This window comes from Dermacentor variabilis, chromosome 8 (genome assembly GCF_050947875.1).
Source record: "Dermacentor variabilis isolate Ectoservices chromosome 8, ASM5094787v1, whole genome shotgun sequence".
Taxonomy (NCBI): Eukaryota; Metazoa; Arthropoda; class Arachnida; order Ixodida; family Ixodidae; genus Dermacentor; species Dermacentor variabilis.
In genome coordinates, this window is record NC_134575.1 from 28,409,095 (window position 1) to 28,422,397 (window position 13,303).

General features: G+C 44.5%; 1 protein-coding gene across 10 annotated transcripts in view; it reads right to left on the reverse strand.

Annotated features, from left to right (window-relative positions):
• LOC142589914 (uncharacterized) overlaps window positions 1-13,303 on the reverse strand; it is a 98,166-nt gene that overhangs the window by 28,235 nt on the left and 56,628 nt on the right. For 5 of the 10 annotated variants that reach the window (XR_012830000.1, XM_075701593.1, XM_075701594.1 and 2 more), the window contains exons 27-32: window positions 11,638-11,758; window positions 10,812-10,878; window positions 9,339-9,405; window positions 7,001-7,124; window positions 6,153-6,219; window positions 3,620-3,693 (exon numbers count right to left, since the gene is read on the reverse strand). Coding sequence is in view for 8 of the 10 variants with exons in the window: in XM_075701593.1 (XP_075557708.1) it covers window positions 3,620-3,693; window positions 6,153-6,219; window positions 7,001-7,124; window positions 9,339-9,405; window positions 10,812-10,878; window positions 11,638-11,676 (438 nt within the window). In the remaining 2 variants the exon portion in view is untranslated. Of the gene's footprint in view, window positions 1-1,139; window positions 1,282-3,619; window positions 3,694-6,152; window positions 6,220-7,000; window positions 7,125-9,338; window positions 9,406-10,811; window positions 10,879-11,637; window positions 11,759-13,303 lie in introns of those variants that run through there. The other 5 variants (XM_075701599.1, XM_075701600.1, XM_075701597.1 and 2 more) reach the window with 3 other exon arrangements.

Here is a 13,303-nt window from a genome sequence, read left to right on the forward strand (position 1 = left end):
CAACGAAAGATATCACAGTTCTGTAACCTTCTTAAAGGGACACTAAAGGGGAACAACAAATCAGTTTAGACCAATAAGGCATTGTTCGAGAACACTGCAGGCAGTCATTTCAAAATAATAGTTTGATTTATTAAATGAGAAAGTGAAGGTCGAAGTATCAGTATTTTAATTTCGCGCCGTAACCCCGACGCCGGTACATCAGTGTGACGTCAGGGATTGCAAAGTATGCTTTTGCATTGGGACCACATTGGCTGAGTCAAGGTACGCTGAACTTGTCATGTTTAATATTTGGTTTCTTTAGAACATGATGTGTTCAATTTGTACCGCTAAATAATTAAGTAGGCCCTAGAAGGTGCCATCAAAATCTATGACGTCATAGCGACCAGGTGCGGGAACTTCAAGAGAGCGTCGCCACCCGTCTTTCGTTCTTGCGGTTTTTCTGGTTTACCAAGCGTCTTATCGTGGTAAGAGTGGTGTTTTTAGTGTCCTAATGAGGTAATTTACTGATGCAGAAGCAATCATTTTTGTCTTCAGTGTCCCTTCAATGCATCAGACGCCGACACACTTAATACACGAGCATACGGTTTACGTGAAATTGGCAAAATATCTAAGATAGGTCTGTACTGCGCGCTGTATATAATATGTCAATTTTCCATGCTAATAAAAACATTATCAAGAAGGTTTACCTTCTCTTGTAAATATCAAAGAGAAGAAGAAACCTCATCTCCTGAAGTCTGTGTATAATATGACCACGCCGTTTCAAGCCACACCTGGTTTTCAGGTCAGGACAGCATCAAGACAATTTCGTCATCAGCGCCTTCAACAATTGCCTATTTATGCCCGCTGGCCTAAAAAAGCATCTCGCTGCGATTTCCTAATTTAACCACAGCACACAGGTATCTTCTGCAGTAACCGCCAATATGCGCTTGTCATGGCACCCATTCTTCCAGTAATACTTCCAATAATAAGTGAGCTGTTGTCTGTCCTACGAACGTTAATATGATGCCCCTCTCCATTTCTTCATTTGCTCAGCTTCCACATCACTTATCCCCGTTTGCTCTCTAATGCACACCGCTGTCTTCTCGCCTCTTAAGGTTATGCCTATAAATGTTTTGTTTCACGCACTACGTAGCACATACCAACGATCCTTCTTGACCAGGGTTGCAAGGATAGCGCGAACCGTCGCTGACGAGTGCAGAACGGCGCCTCTCGGGAGGACGCTGCTAATTGCGACATCGGGTAGACGTCATCCGCTTCCACCGACGTTCCGACGTTCGCTGTCTGCACAAATAGAGAAAAGTTGAGGTCACTGATGCCCGCAGCCTGTGGAGATGCAATCGCCAAAGTTTCACACCAACAACATTACGGAGAACTGTTATGCCAGTTGCCTGGATGAGCTGAAAACATGGGGGCGGTCGTATAGCCTGTATCAAAATTACCAGGTGCGCAGGTAATACTCAACACGTCCTCCTTTGCTTTTCTTCGCAATTTCGTCGTTCTCCAAACATGAACGCAAAGACAGCAGAAGTAATTCTTATGCGTCAGAAAACATTACTCGATTGGTGGTCTGACTGGGGCATTACAATATTCCACACATTTGAGATGCGTTCAAAATGCGCGTGAGGGAAACAAGAAAGGAGGGGCGCAAGGGAAAGTTTGAAATCAAATAACGAAAATAATGGTTCGACGTTGTCTCAGACCTTACAAGTTTAGACACTACCGATAAAACTGGCACAGCCGCAAACTAACTTTACCGCAGCCATGCCGGAGTGGTCATTAGAGTTCTGCTAGGTGGTTATAGGTGGTTCATTTGATACCTATCGCCGGACACCCCCCGGAATGCTCGTGCTCGGAAGTCGGGTACTACCCAAGTGGCCCATGGCGAGGCACCAGGCTCTACAGGGGTGCCTTGGTGCACCGAGAGCACCTCTATGTCTTAGCCTTACGCGCATCGAAAGGTCACGTGGATCTGCACGTTAACGTGACTTATGCCCATGTTGTGTGCCAACTTCGTTGTAGCGTAAAAAAAAGGCCTCACTAGAGTATAGGAACCCAACCGCTTCATAAAGATAAGAAAATATTAACTGCTCTAGGTGTGCCTTTGCAGTTCGTTGCAGTTCGAGTCATGCACTATGCTTGAAGGACAAGTCATTTAAAGGCGCAAACAAAGAACGGGTGTGAAAAAATAAGGGTGGGAAAATTAGACACGCTCACTATCAAATTGGGCAATAAAACAAACGTTACATAAATACCCTCATTAATTGCAGCAGTATTCGTTCTCAACCGTATCGTTCTTTGAATAACGCGAGGTATCTAGAAGGGTTAGGCTTTGCTTTCGCTGACATTTATTTTCCCTAGTTTCTGCAGAACCGTTTTCAAACCACATTTCGTAGCATTTCCAATTGTTTGTGCCACTTCTGTTTGTGAACCTAACACAACCACCCCAGATTAAATCGGACGCGGCGACTTCGGACCATATCTAGCATATATAGGCAGTACAGTTGCAGGCCATAACGGTTATATAGCTTGGAAATTTGATTCAGCAATATTCGCGTAATTACTTGCGGTAACAAATGCATTACCATAACACCGAAACTTATTTACCAATCGATCATATTTAATTTCTCGCATTAACGTCTTTGTAACCAAAATGGCACGTCTAAGTTTATGTTTCCTATTCCTTGACAGGAGGGGTTGCGAACACCTCATAAATGTTCTATCGAGTATGTTTGTTTTCTTTACGCGCCTAATTGATCACCGTACCTATCAAGAGCCTGCCTTTGTAGTTTTGCGATAGCTTTATACGTTATCTTGTGTAATAGCACTGAAAAAGCTGCTGTCATTAGGTTCTTTGTTCTTATGGGTTCTGGTCGACGAGGATTGTATGTGTTCTCCTTGGTCACATAACGACGGGGTGCAGGGGCGCTTTCGATGAGCTGCCAGGCACGAGTTCGCGCCAGATGTGCGACTCCATCTTGTACGCTACAATAGTAACCAACTGAAACCAGAGTGCATGATATTTACGTGTGGATGACATATGTTGACTGAATTCTCAAACAATGGATTGCTTGCTACCTTATCCTGGACGTCTAGAAAGACGAAAACGATGTCAGGATGAATTTCTCAGCGCGAATTGCATGCTGCGTATACCCGTGATATGGGCTTCCATCTCAGCGTATCAAAACCGGACACGCCGGAAATGATCTCCACAAGCTGTAGACCTTTTTTGTCGTTCTACAACTCTCTATTCCGCAGAAAATTTGAAATCAATTTCAGTCCCACTTGAACAAAACAAAATTTCCCGAAGCCCCAATATTTTTCAGCAACATGAAAGGCAGACGACTAGTCTCTCTTAACGATATTTTCTCGCATGTAGACATCCATTTCTCGCTTGTAGATATACGCTGAAACTTTGCACAGTGGTGGTAAATGCATCAAGCATAGTTTATTCCGATGTTTGTGGGCATTAACGGTTTCGTCCAAGATAAACACGAAGTGGGCGTCGTCTTTTAAAGGGGCGTCGCATTTCTTTTGAGTGTACCTTCCGATACTACGCACTTGTTCCTGTCGTAGATCACTTTCCTTCCTATTCGGTGCCGATAAGGTTATGTGAACTCACCTGTCTTGTAGGGACGCAGGCTGTGCACCGCTGAGGAAAAACCATCAAACCCAGATGCAGGGAAGATACCATCCCTGCACCACAAACAGAACAGCGCACACTCCTCAGGAACCAAAGTATTGGCCTGGGAAGAAACGCGCGTACAAATGTCTTGCGCTGTGTTTAGTGGAAATAAAATCTGGCTCGAGAAAGATACAATGCGCAAGCACTATTTCATTCACTAAAATATTGCCTAATGACGTTCCGACTATTTTGGTTGGTCACATTTACGGTTACGACTTTATTCGATCGTGTCATCTAGTGCGAATCAATGCGTCTTTTGAACGAAGTCTACTGAAAAAGAGCAGACTATGGGTAAACGCGAGAAACTTATGAGGACCAAACACAAACTAATGAACGTGCCTAAAACAATTACGCTGCCATTCGCACTATATCCACGGCAATGAAAACACAAGCATTGTACATCGATAGACAGCTGACAGGTATTTGACAATGAGGCAACCGCAGACTCCACGAAATGTCTTCCACATTTAAATTCGCAGCTGCTTCTGCAAATATTTTGCGTTAGTTTGGTTTTAGAGCGCTTCGCTTAGGCGCCCCTTCAGGGTGCGAGCATCGGCGTTGCCCCTCGTAACCCAGTCAGTGAGCACAGTGAACGATGAAAGCGAACATTGAGTGGAGCGGGAAATGAAAGGCTGCGATAGCGAAGGGAGCACGAGGAGGGAAGCGTAGGCGGAGGAGGAAGCTATGGCGAATGCGTGAGGTGAAAAGCGTAGTGCCGCGCAAGACTTGCTTAATTTGTGGTGACGATGACTACGAGATGGCGCCAAAGTAGCGCGCGCCGTCTGTATGGAAGCAAAGCGCTGCATGAGTTGAGGTCTGTCTGCGGCGGCTTCTTTGAATCACGCGCACGCCTCACTGACGCACTGCCTCTCACGAGGCAGTCGCGCTGCAATTCGCTCCGTTTGCAGCGTGCCGCACTAAACGGATTGTCCGGGCTAGCCAATATGTCGGGAAACGAAAATACGTACTGAGCTGCGCTAAAATTTCCCATGAAGGAGTTCGTAGTTGCCGGTAAATATTTTGTTAGGTAACGTAAGGTTGTCTCATTTTTCCTCTAACATTTGGCCCTCACTAAGTGAACAGCCCATTAGCGAAGTAAAATGTGTACCGCCGACTCCCTAAGAAACATTCTGGCGCCTCCTCTGCGCTCCTGGTGATGTAGAGGTCTGTTGCACGTCGCCTGCACAGCATGCTACAGGGAAAAAGTGCCGGATTATCTCTGTGCCTGTCTACAAGAAAGCCCAAACCGACGCCGCCTTGACAAAAAACGGTGTTTCCATTGCCGCACGCCTTAAATGTTCGACATGCACTCGTCGCTGAAACGTTACGTATATAGTCGTTCCGTTCCTAATCATATTCAGGTGGTCCTATCGGTAAGCAATAGTGATGAAACGTCATGAAATGTACAATGTACGTTGAGCAAAAGGGTTTTCTCTTTTCGAACAACACTACGGTGACTAACGGTGTCGTTAACTCTCTGTACGCAATTTGATTTTTGTAGTCATGCGCTAGCTAATTCTGTAGAAAGGAGGCCAACTCAGCGCGCTGAACAGTGCATTGCTTGTTTCAGTAATACGAAAGTGGTAAGGAAACAATAGGAATCTTGCACACCTAGCGCTATCTGCGAATTGTATGCTGCACAGCTACACATTACGTTCTTTAAGTCCTCGCTCAAACGGCTTGCTGTTATCAAGGGTTACATTGAACGGCGTGGATTCAAAGTAATCCATTTTGTATAGAAACCAGCGTGAGATAGCTCATATTTCCGCCGTTGTAATGCAAAATGTTCGGCGAAATCATTAGAATGCTACGGAATAACATGCTTTCTTTTTGTGATCCTGGCGCCTGGGTAACTGTGATATTATTTCGAAGATGAAACATGAACGACTAAGCTCGAAAATGCTAGCATGATGTGCGAGTTCAGTAGAGCCTCGCCTACTTTTCAAAACCTCTCGCACGCGCATGGCCTTCTGTCGGGTTCGTCGATCCGAGGCGAGCACGTGACTTGCACAAGGGTATCCCGCGAACTCGTTACCCCGTCGTCAGTGCCGTTCACGAACTACAAGGTTTCCAGAGGGAACGATCGCACAGATGCCAGGTCGCAGCAAAGTATTACTGCTTTCTAATATGTCGACATCAACTTCACGTTGTTCAGCATTCAAGCAACCCTACAGAGCAAGAAATAATTTGACGTCTGGCACCACATATGTAGCATTTGAGAGCACCGTGCGGAAACGAAAGTGATGAAGTAGTAGTGGCAGATTGCCTACTGGAGCTGTGACCTGTGGGCTCCGCAGCCTGCCCGTCTACCGCTAACCTCATACTAGTGGTTGTGCTATATATATCTACGCTCATGCATTACGCTTGCTTTCTGTAGATCTGTAGACTACAAATCTACAGATTTTGCCACGGAAGTGGCAGAAAAAATTTCTCTTATATTCGAACGCTCATATATAGGAGCGACACTCACCCACTGAAAGCATTTTGGCGCTTCCTTCGGTGCTCCTGATGTCATGCACACGTTGCTTGCACGTCGACTGCAGAAACAGAATAGCCCGTGAGAGCACAAACGCCATCTTCAGAACAAATAACATCTCCATCACAATATGTCTCAGCAGCTCTGAGTAGCCGCCTTGTAGCTACTAAAATGCTTGCGTCGGATTCGCGTAAAGAACAACTATGAAACGTCGGGGCAGTTCTGCCATGCACTTCCTCATCATCAGCCTGGCTTTGCCCGGTCATGTGCTAATTGTGGCCATGTTGTCCCTGCAAACTTCTTAAATCTCATCCGCTCACCTAACTTTCTGGGGCCGTGCACATCGCATACCTATAACGCGCAACCAGCGCGAAATAGTGCAGAGTCACGGCGACGAAGACAGTGCTCACTGTCTAGGATAGGTCTAATATGCTCCGTGATTATATATATATATATATATATATATATATATATATATATATATATATATATATATATATATATATATATATATATTGACGATACAATTGTTTAAAAATTTCTGTTAGGCATTTGGTTGAAGACTCAACTAAAGACATTCCTAACCAGAAGGTTTACTTTCTTTTGTATATAGCAAAAAGAAAAATAAGCCTAGTTTCCTGAAGTCGGTGTACAAAATGGCCATGGAATTTCAAACCCATTTAACACATTTAAACATCATAAATTATGGAGATATTGCACCGCATCTTTAAGAGGTTCTATGAGAAAATGAATCAACGTGTTCTTGCCTCAACCAAGAAAGTGCTTGTGTGTACCTTCCCACACTACACACTTGTTGCTGTCGTAGATCGCTGTGAACTCACCTGTCTTGTAGGGACGCAGGCTGTGCACCGGCGAGGAAAAGCCATCAAACCCGGATGCAGGAAAGATACCATCCGTGCACCCCATACAGAACAGCGCACACTCCTCAGGAACCAAAGTATTGGCCTGGGAAGAAACGCGCGTACAAATGTCTTGCGCTGTGTTTAGTGGAAATATAATCTGGCTCGAGAAAGATACAATGCGCAAGCACTATTTCATTAACTAATTTATTGCCTAATGACGTTCCGACTATTGTGGTTGGTCACGTTGCGGTTACGACTTTATTCCATTGTCTTATATAGTGCGAATCAATGCGTCTGATGAACGAAGTCTACCGAGTAAGAGCAGACTATGGGGAAACGTGGCAAACTTATGAGGACCAAACACAAACTAAGGAACGCGCCTAAAACAATTTCACTGCCATTCGCACTATATGTACGGCAATGAAAAAACAAACGTTGTTCATCGATAGATAGCTGCCAGGCATTTGACAATGACGCAGCGTAAGACTCCACGAAATATCTTCGAAATTCAAATTCGCAGCTGCTTCTACAAATATTTTTCGTTAGCTTGGTTTTTGAGCGCTACTCTTAGGCGCCCCTTCAGGGTGCGAGCATCGGCGTTGCCCCTCGTAACCCAGTGAATAAGCCCAGCGAACGATGAAAGCTAACACATAGTGCAGCGGGAGATGAAAGGCGGCAATAGCGAAGGGAGCACGGGGAGGGAAACGTAGGCGGAGGAGGAAGCTGTGGCGAATGCGTGAGATGAAAAGCGTAGTGCCGCGCGAGACTTGCTTTGCGGCGACGAGGGCTACGAGATGGCGCCAGAGTAGCGCGCGTTGTCTCTATGGAAGCAAAGCGCTGCATGAGCGGATGTCCGTTTGCGGTGGCTACTGTGAATCACGCGCTCGTGCCTCCCACGCACTGCCGCTCGCGTGGCATTCGCGCCACAAGTCGCTCCGTTTGCAGCTTGCTGCACGAAACGGATTGTCCGCGCTAGCCAATATGTCGCGAAATGAAAACACATGTAGAGCTGAGCTCAAAATTTCGCATCGAGGAGTTCGTAAGTATCAGTGAATTTTTTGTGAGGTAACCTAAGGTCTTTCATTTTTCCTCTAGCGTTAGGAGTTCACTAAGTGAGCAGCAGATTAGTGAAGAATGAGTTAAGCCCACACTCACTAGTAAACATTCTGGCGCATCCTCTGTGCTCCTGGTGATGCACACGCCCTTCGCAGATCGCCTGCACAAAATGCTTGAGAGTGAGACCGCCGGATTATCTCTGTGCCTGTCTACAAGAAAGCCCAAACCGACGTCACCTTGACAAAAAACGTTACCGCCGTCGCAGCACGCCCTAAATTTTCCGCATCCCTTCATCGCTGGAACGTTACGTATATAGTCGTTCCGTTCTTAATAATATTCAGGTGGTGTAATTTGGTGAGCAATACTGATGAATCATCACGAAATCAATGTACGTTGAGCAAAATCGTTTTCTCGTTTCGAACAACACCACAGTGGCGCATGGTGCAGTTAACTCGCTGCACGCAAATTACTTGTAGTACTAATGCATTAGCTAATTCTACAGAAAGCAGGCCAATTCAGTGCGCTGGACATCTGTGCATTGCTTGTTTCAGAAATACGAACTTTTTTGCGATGCATATATCGAAAAAAAGGACAATACGAATCTTGCACATCTACCGCAATCTACTAATTCTATGCTGCACAGCTACGCACTATGTTCTTTAGTTTCCGAGAGTAATCGCTTAAACGGCTTGCTGTATCAAGTGTTAATTGAACGACGTAGATTCAAAGTAATCCATTTTGTAGCGAAATCAGCGTGTGCATGTGCCTCCTCAAAGATCCCGCGAACTCGTTTTCCTCGTCATCTCGTCATCTCGTCAAGTCCAAGGCAGTGTCGTTTACGTACTATAAGGCTTCCGAACGGAACAATCGCACAGATGCGAGGACGCTGGAAAGTGTTACTGGTATCTAATATATAAGCTTCACGTCGTTCAGCATGCAAGTAGCGCTGCAGAGCGCAAAAAGATATAATTGAACGTGTGGCACCACAAATTGCTATGGAGCATTTGGAAAGGACCGGTCGGAAACGAAAGAGACGAAGAAGAAGTGGTAGATTGCCTACTCAAGCTGTGACCTGTGGGCTTTGCAGCCTGCCCGTCTAGCGATTACCTCATACAAGTGGTTGTACTATATATACGTTTATGCATTACGCTTGCTTTTGGTAACAATAAATCGAATACAAGTCTAGAGATTTTACCGCGGGAGTGACATACAAAAATAAACATTGCTCGTATATTCGAACACGCATAGTAGCCACACTCACCCATTGAAAGCATTTTGACGCTTCCTGCAGTGGCCCTGATCCCATGCACACGTTCCTTGCACGTCGACTGCACAAAATAGAATAGCCAGTGACAACACTGTCTCCATGCAAGTCTACATAAAAGCACGAACAAACGCCATCTTCACAACAAATAACATCTCCATCGCAATATGTCTTGACAGCCAGAACCTTCGCTAAAGCTAGGGAAATGCTTGCATTGAAATTGTATAACGATTAAGTCTGAAACGGGGCCGCAGTTTTGCAGTGCACATAACATGGCTGTAAAGCGCAAAGAGCGCGAAACAGTGCAGCGTCAGAGTGACGATGACAGTCCTGGCTCTCATTGCAAGTACCTTACATATTGCAAGATCTCAAAATTCGAACTCCTTCCATATTGTCGAGCGACAACCAGCCCAGCTTCACGAACTAACCGCCGGCCAAAGGCACAATCTACCATTCTAGCCCTAGCCCAAATGGACACAACTGATGTGCATTCAGTGTAGAAAAGACGTTATGAATTTCAGATAATGTGCTAATAAGCATGTCCTATACAACAATGGGATCACGTGGTGCAATCGGAATCCACAGTATGGAGAAGAATTTCACAGAATGTGCTAACAGGGATGCTCTACATCGACAATAATTTTCATTTGTAAACAATAAGAACCCAACATAATGGGTCTAATGCAGTACGGGTGTGCAGCTCCTAGATAGTCGCGGTTTAATCTCCTGCTATTCTGGTCGCCTCTGTCTCTGTGTTCTTTGCAATTTGGACATCTTTTTATAGTCCCGTTATATTGAGTGCAAATTAACCTCTCCACTTGCATAGGTGTGCTTTTTTGTCAGATGGTGCTAATGGAAAGGTCTCTAATATATTGGGCTATACGTTAATTGATTTCTCTGCGTGCTCAATATTGCATCTCCTCATTCAGTCTGCCGAACGTCGCTACAAGCGACCACCTGTCTGAAGGCGCCATTGTGTGTCGCTTTCCTTCTCCTAACGTTAAAATCCAATAATTACCTCGTACATGTGCTGCCAATCCATGATTATATTATTTCGATGGGAAAACGCAACACGACAGACTGTGGTAATAAATCCATATTGCTCCTAATTACGAGCAATCATTAGAACGTGCACACGTTTTATCCGGTTAACGCCTTGGCTTTGTTTCAACAAAGTCTGCAGCACCTCGGAATAAAATTGTGCACTTCAACGCGTTTATAGACTGTCCCACTTCATTGCTTAGGAGACAAGAACTTCGACAAATATCGGTACCAGAACAGAAGCATGATTCGCTGCTTGCTGCTTCTTAGCGTCCGCATTCTCATTCTGCTTATACCTAAATAACTCTGCGTACGTATGCGGCCGCCACAAAGACGTTTAAAGCTGCACTGCATATTATTTATCGTTACAGCACTCGTTATGAGGATCTGTACAAAGGTACAAATGAATGACTACTTTGTATGCCTTACCTACGAGGTTCGCGATGTAGAACACGATGCTGAAAACTCCCGACATCCAAAACGGAACAGCGTATTTCTGAAAGAACGAGATAAATTTCTATGATTGCACGCGGAGTATATAGCTACAATTCACGCAACTCCACTCCAATCATGCAAATCGCCTAAGAGTATTCCTTTTTCCTTTATGCTTTCTGTGTCCAAAAATATTATTGCGGTTCGCTCAGAAAAACAAAATGTTGGGCTGGTCAGTTAATTTTCAAAAGCAGTTTCAAGCAACTGTTTTCGACACCAGATTATGCCGTGGTCACCGCTAACTTTCTTGGGGATAACTCCAGGTGTACTTGCAGAGAAAATACAGATATTAGAAGTGAGATGGTGCCATCACGAGACATTTTACCAGTAATGTTAATAAACCACCTTACGATAGTGTGGAGACAAAGCATGGCCCATAGCGTACCTAAGTTGCGAATTGACAGTTCCTACCTTCACACTTTCACTGCTGTCACAGCTAAAAAATCTTCGGGGGGATGTACGGCCACAGTTTATCAAAACATTTTTCTCCGGTTATTCTTAAGCAGATCCCTCGCAACACGTGACCTATTCCGGTGATAACGGCGATACTGTCTCGTGCGATGCAATTTCGAGATAAGGAATGGGAGAAATGGGTTGTTGCAGAACACGGTCCGTGGCGTAGAGATTGGCGAGGGTGAAGTATCGTGTCACGTCACTCAACTGGCACCCACGAGCACAAGCAAGCAGCGTTCGCGCACAGCTCTAAGGGTTAAATAATAATAAAAGTTAATAAGTTTTGCGCAACAATGCGCACAGCCCTCACCAGCGGCATTGGCCTCGGCAGTGACTCATGGCGCAACATGCCTTGCTCAACGTCGACTCTTTGTTGGGAATGACCACGACCTCTGTGCTTTTCTTGGAGGTGGATGCCAGAGTAAGCCGCGCTGCGACCGTAGAGCGTACACGTAATGGTTAAAATAATTGAATTCACACTAAAGCTCGCGTCACCTTGGTTCCAGCTGTAAGCAGAAAACGTTTTTGCGAATGTTTTTTTTTTTTTCGTTTACACACGAGAGTGGAGCGATATTCCACGGGAAATTGCTACATATAAGAAACGGCACTATACATCTTTATCACACGTCGTTTTACATATCTGGGGATCTTATGGCTACGCTCCTTCCATATAGCTAAAAATAATTTTTAATATTTTGTTTTAGAGCTGCCACAAATGAAAAAAAAAAATGCACAGTTTAAATTGAGCACATTGAGCAAGTGAGCCCGTTTGAAGGTGCAGATCAATAAGGATCGCCTGACAACGGCAAGGAAACTGCTTTTTATTTACGTTTGAAATCCTCGTCCATGGTAATGGCACAGTTTTTCTCACCACGTTTGAAGGTATTTCTCTTTGTTCCCGCCGCTTTTGTTTGTGAAGATAATTAGACCCTAGAGGACATATCGATCTTCTGGCATCACAGGCGGGTATACTGCCAGAATTTGCGGTTATAGTGGTGTACTGGTAGTTCAGAAATTGCAGTTCATTGATGGACCCATCATAAACAATTATTTGCGAGAACAAGCTCTTTACATAAATAGTTAGTTATATAATAGCGAAAGTAATTTACAAGTACAACCTACAGTATTTGATCCATCAGAGTTAAGAAAACTAATACGAAAAGAGTAAAAACCGCACTTAGCTTCTGTTGCATTCTAACCGACACTGCGACCAAAAAGGTGTGCCCATGTTGATACTTAATTTCATGTAATATATAGATATATATTTCCTTTGAAGCTTTCAAAGTGAAATACAATGTCAGAAGGATGGCGCACCTTACTTGGTTTGCATGCTGCGTGTACCCACGATGTGTGCATGTATTGAAGGTACGAATGTGAGCTAGTTGGCAGGAATGCATCGGTGAACGCAAAACGAACGCGGACGAGGGAAGAAATTCGGACATGCGCTGTTGCGCTGTTCATTTGTGCATGTGTATTTTGAGTTTGTATTCTTTTTTCACCGATGTGCTATCTCAACGAAATAGAGCCACATGTGCTGGAAAGCATGCCGCTTTACTCGCCGATTGTCGTCCAAAGCTTTCTTGTCTTGTGTTAGTTTACCCGTATTCAGACGAAACTGACACTCAAGAATCTTATTGTCGTCAAGATCTACAAGTCTTTCAGCTGTCACACAGAGTGAGTCGCTGTTCGAATATTTTGTGTGAATTGGCTACAGTTCGTTGAATCAATAGTGCTTTCTCACATTCACGTATATCTCAGTTCTTTTGGGCAAAAAACCACTGCAATAAAGAAGTACGAGGACCATAAGAAAAAACAAAACAAATTAAATCGAGTGGTTCCTGGGGTCACCGCTTTTGTTTTTCAGATTATCTTCTTCTAAGGCATCGGTACAAACATTATTACCGCACAAGCGTCAAACCTATAAAACACAGACCAACGCGTTCATCCAAAAAAAAAAAATATAAAGAATTACAATT